Below are 3,991 nucleotides of genomic sequence, written 5' to 3'. Positions count from 1 at the left end.
ACCGCGCAAGCCAGCAGAAAAATAAGTGTCATAAGAAGCAGTGCAAATAAAGATGTGCCCTGACCTAGTCATAATTTTCCATGGAAATAAATAGGAAGCATTACTTTTGGAGCAACCTTTGTGTATGCAGCCCCAGGCAAGCCAAAAGGTCAGATGCTCATGATGGTATAGAACATTCAACTTTGTTTTTACTCCTGCTGCCAATGCTGCTACCATCAGCACCTTCGGTGAAAGCTGGAGGTGATAAGCACTGTGATTTTTACAGCTCCTTGGAGTCTGACTCTACCAATGCAGTCATCCCAGTCATCTGAAAGATTCTTTACGCTGAAGTGAAACCATGCAGAAATATGCTTTTTTGTTGTTGTTGTTAAGACCACAGCACAGTTTTGGGGGGAATGTGCCTCTTATTGTGCCTTTGAATTCCTATTGGAAAACCTCCAACGTCTGCTTTCTTTTTTTTTCTCCCACATACAAAGAATGTATATTACATGTCAGTCATCCCAAATAGAGATTATTTTGGCAAACAAACACTATTAAAGTGTAGTCAGACTAAGAACTTGCTTCTATAGAGAGATAAGTAAGAATGTAGAGCAATTTCTTTAGAAACAGAATACTCATACATTTTGTATAAAATGTATATTGACACAAACTATACAACTTAGTATTTGTATTTTACAAAACACAGTTTTTGAACTATCAATACCAGCTATTCCAATCCATGATTTTACATTTCCAATGAACATTCAGAAACAGTAGTAAATTGATCTTACTTCTTTAGGCTTTCTTTATCAAGAAGTCTAGAATAAGAAGCATAACATTCAAGAGAGGTTCTTACTAAACTGCATTCACACCAGAAACAGTAGGTTTAGACAATGTGAAGTAGATGCAAAAACAAACTGGAAAGGCAGAATAAGCTAAAGCTGGTGTCTAAACTTAATGTATGATGCATCAGGCATTGGTACTACAGGCAATACCAAAAAGAGCGTGCATACTCTGTTGAAGATAGCAGCATCTAAGTGAAGCAGAACATCAAGAAGGGGAGAATTTCTCTTTCTTTAAAGAGCTGTCTGCTAAGGCAGAACATCCAGGAAAAAGGGTGGGAGTGTGTGGCTCATGAAGCGACTGGGAAACCACTTATAGGACCAATAAACAGAATCTGATCCTCAGGTGCCAGAAAGACTTACAAGATCCGGAAGAAATTGAAATGCTGCAACTGAAAGATACTGAGCTGACTGAAGACAATCCCACTGAAAACTCTTCCCCTCAAATTAGTACTTATTTAAACTAGAAACAACAGTTCATTCCCAGTGTGTTATTTGAAAAGATCAACAAGAACATAACAGTGTTTACTTCTTTTATTATGGAAGATAAAAAAATGGAGGGTGTAGTGAAGCTATCATTAGAAGTTTAAACTTCTTCTGAACCAACTTTCTATTTACATTCACAAAATTCCCCAAGTGGAACAATATCAAATGTAAAAAACACATTATCAGGATATACCATATTTACAAGTTCAGAGATTTCATATCTCTGTTACTCTATAAGTGACTGTAAGACAAGTTCTACCTCCTTTACACAAGTATTTAATATTAAGTTGATGAAATTGCTCAAGGAAAATAAAGCAGAATCTGGGCAAAATTCTGCTATCTGAACAACTACTTTACAAATATAGTACAAAATAATAGAGCCAAGTTTCAGCCAGGCTCAGTCTTCTGCTGTAGCGAAATGCCCATGCTCCCAATTGAAATAACTACCGATCATTATTGACATTAAGCCAGAAATGTCTTGGAAATCAAAACCATACTGGCTTTCAAGAGCACTGATGAGTTATTTGGAAATGCAAGCCTTTTTACTTCTTTTAAAACTCCGCCCTCAAGCAGAAAAGCCAAATAAAACAGTTGAGCTTGCTTCGTATGATCAGACATTCTTTTAAGAAGAAGATACAACTTTGTATTGCTCTTATCTGGAACCAATTTCTGCTTAGTAAAGTACGGCACTTCTTCAGACAGGATCTTTTAACTATGTTTTAGGGTAGGTCCATTTTACACAAAGAACTGACTTCAGCTAAGCCTCTTGTGACCGCAAAAGGGATGCTGTTAAGAACTGCTGCTCTCCAAGCATGGATGGCCCCAACAATACCAGCTGGATTGCTTGAACCCAAGTCACACAGTGAATATATGGCCGCCAGCTGCACACCCCATGGAACACCTGCAAAAAGTTAACACGAATTAGCTTCTATCAACTTGAATATGCAGCAATTCTGGGGGGAAACTGTTAGTTCAAGAACTGGAATAAAAACATTAACAGGTGAGATATCTACAGCCTGAAAATAGCAAGAAGACAGCCTGCATAAAAATTCCTTAACATCTCATTTTATACTTGCACTTCCCAGTTCTCCGAATTCAGCGGGGTTTTAGTATTCAATGGGCTTCGATTTGATGGATTTGAGCATCCAGTAATTGTACTCTAGTTTAGGGTGATTAAACTGTATGAGAACAAACAGATGTACACAGAGACAGAAAAAGACAATTACAGATGTGTCCATCCACTTACGTGGAAAAGCCTGAGATCAAGAGAGAGAAGCTGTAGGTCAAATAATTCCCTCATAGCAGTGAACGTTTCACTGCAAAATGAACTCAGTATCCAGAATAACTTAGTACTGCACATCTCTGTTGCTCTTCCTGTCTTGCTTTGTCTCAGTCAAGAATTCAAAACAGTACGAGTTGCTCAGGTAGCAAACTAACAATTCTTGCTTGCGTTCAAAATGTACTCTGAAGCAGTTGGTACATTAGGTGAAACAGAATAATTTCAAGTTGTCTGAAAATACCTCCAAGTAGCTCCCTGACTGAAAAAAATATTAATAGCCAGGCTTCATTATCTTTGGAAGAGCCAGGGACTCAAACAGAAACCTGTCTGTTCCTTACTAACATAAAATTGCACAAGCAGGCTGTTCTGGCATAAATGTCCTAATTTGTGCTTATTCTGTTTTATTGCAGATTTTATATTAAAGTTCTTCTGAACAGACATTACCTTCCTCTTTTGCATGCTGTACAAACAGTCCAATTACAGAACTAATATTCTTCACAGCAGAAAGATATCCTTCCTTCAAACCTATTTGTCCCAATCGACCTGAAAAAACAAAAAAAACCCAACAAAATAAAAACCCAAAATCCTCCCTCTTGTTACTGCATCTGTCTTGGGAACAACTGTAGTCCTATTCCTCTTCTGACTATAGATCCCAAGGTATTTTTCATACAGTTTGAAAGAATAAACTCTTGAAGAATGCAACTTCTGTTAAACATTATGTAACTAAAAACATCTACTGGAAACCAAAGTTCATCTATTTACGCTGAACGCCATCTAGAGAGCAAATGAAGGAATTTAACTTAGCAAGTGGTAAAGCCTTATCTTATATACTTTGTTATAAAAACATATAGCTACCAAGGATATGTTTTCATTTTAAATACATAAAACATATTAATATTTACTGTCATGAAATCATAGTAACATCTCTCAGAACCTAACTACATGCTTTTCACAGGATGACAAACAGAAAATATTTGCAGGAGATCGCAACAGTTTGTCTTTCAAGGTGAAAGTCTTTCGAGGAAATAAAAAAAAAAAAGAGCAATAATACTTCAAATTACTTTCCATGCTGATCTGACATTTTTCAAGGACATACATTAAGCAGAAGTTCAAGGAAAAATTTAGATTACTTACCAATTAGCCTGAGTGTTAATGCTATAATACTATCAGGAACAGATTGTGCAGTTTCATGGTCTTTTCTCTTCTTTATCCATTTATCCATAGAAGGCCAAAGCACTTTGCTGTGAAAGATGAATTAATTTGAAAATTTGATACTGCATGAGGGGGAGGTATTTATACAATAACAAATGATTCTTCTGCTTATCATGGATTTCCCCAACTCCATTTATATCTTTAATTCATAGAATCATAGAATGGCCTGGGTTGCAAAGGCCCACAGTGCTCA

The 3,991-nt window shown here is 36.6% G+C and overlaps 1 protein-coding gene across 1 annotated transcript; it reads right to left on the bottom strand.

Moving 5' to 3' along the window:
• Window positions 1-1,337: 1,337 nt before the first annotated feature.
• On the bottom strand, window positions 1,338-3,871 carry LOC104910076 (little elongation complex subunit 1-like). Its single transcript, XM_010708218.3, has 3 exons — window positions 3,721-3,871; window positions 3,031-3,129; window positions 1,338-2,208 (listed from the first exon to the last, which is right to left on the bottom strand). Exons 1-3 carry the CDS (start codon window positions 3,806-3,808, stop codon window positions 2,027-2,029), a joined length of 369 nt encoding a protein of 122 aa, XP_010706520.1. The 5' UTR covers window positions 3,809-3,871; the 3' UTR covers window positions 1,338-2,026.
• Between the last annotated feature and the right edge of the window lie 120 nt (window positions 3,872-3,991).

The sequence above is a fragment of the Meleagris gallopavo genome, chromosome 3, assembly GCF_000146605.3.
Source record: "Meleagris gallopavo isolate NT-WF06-2002-E0010 breed Aviagen turkey brand Nicholas breeding stock chromosome 3, Turkey_5.1, whole genome shotgun sequence".
In the NCBI taxonomy this organism is placed as follows: domain Eukaryota; kingdom Metazoa; phylum Chordata; class Aves; order Galliformes; family Phasianidae; genus Meleagris; species Meleagris gallopavo.
This window is presented reverse-complemented; position numbering and strand designations above follow the sequence as displayed.

Coding starts and splice junctions, on each gene's coding strand:
- LOC104910076 (XM_010708218.3), bottom strand. CDS start 3,808: ATGGATAAATGGATAAAGAAGAGAAAAGACCATGAAACTGCACAATCT. Junction 3,130..3,720: donor ATTAACACTCAGGCTAATTG/GTAAGTAATCTA, acceptor TTGTTTTTTCAG/GTCGATTGGGACAAATAGGT. Junction 2,209..3,030: donor ACAGCATGCAAAAGAGGAAG/GTAATGTCTGTT, acceptor AACTTTTTGCAG/GTGTTCCATGGGGTGTGCAG.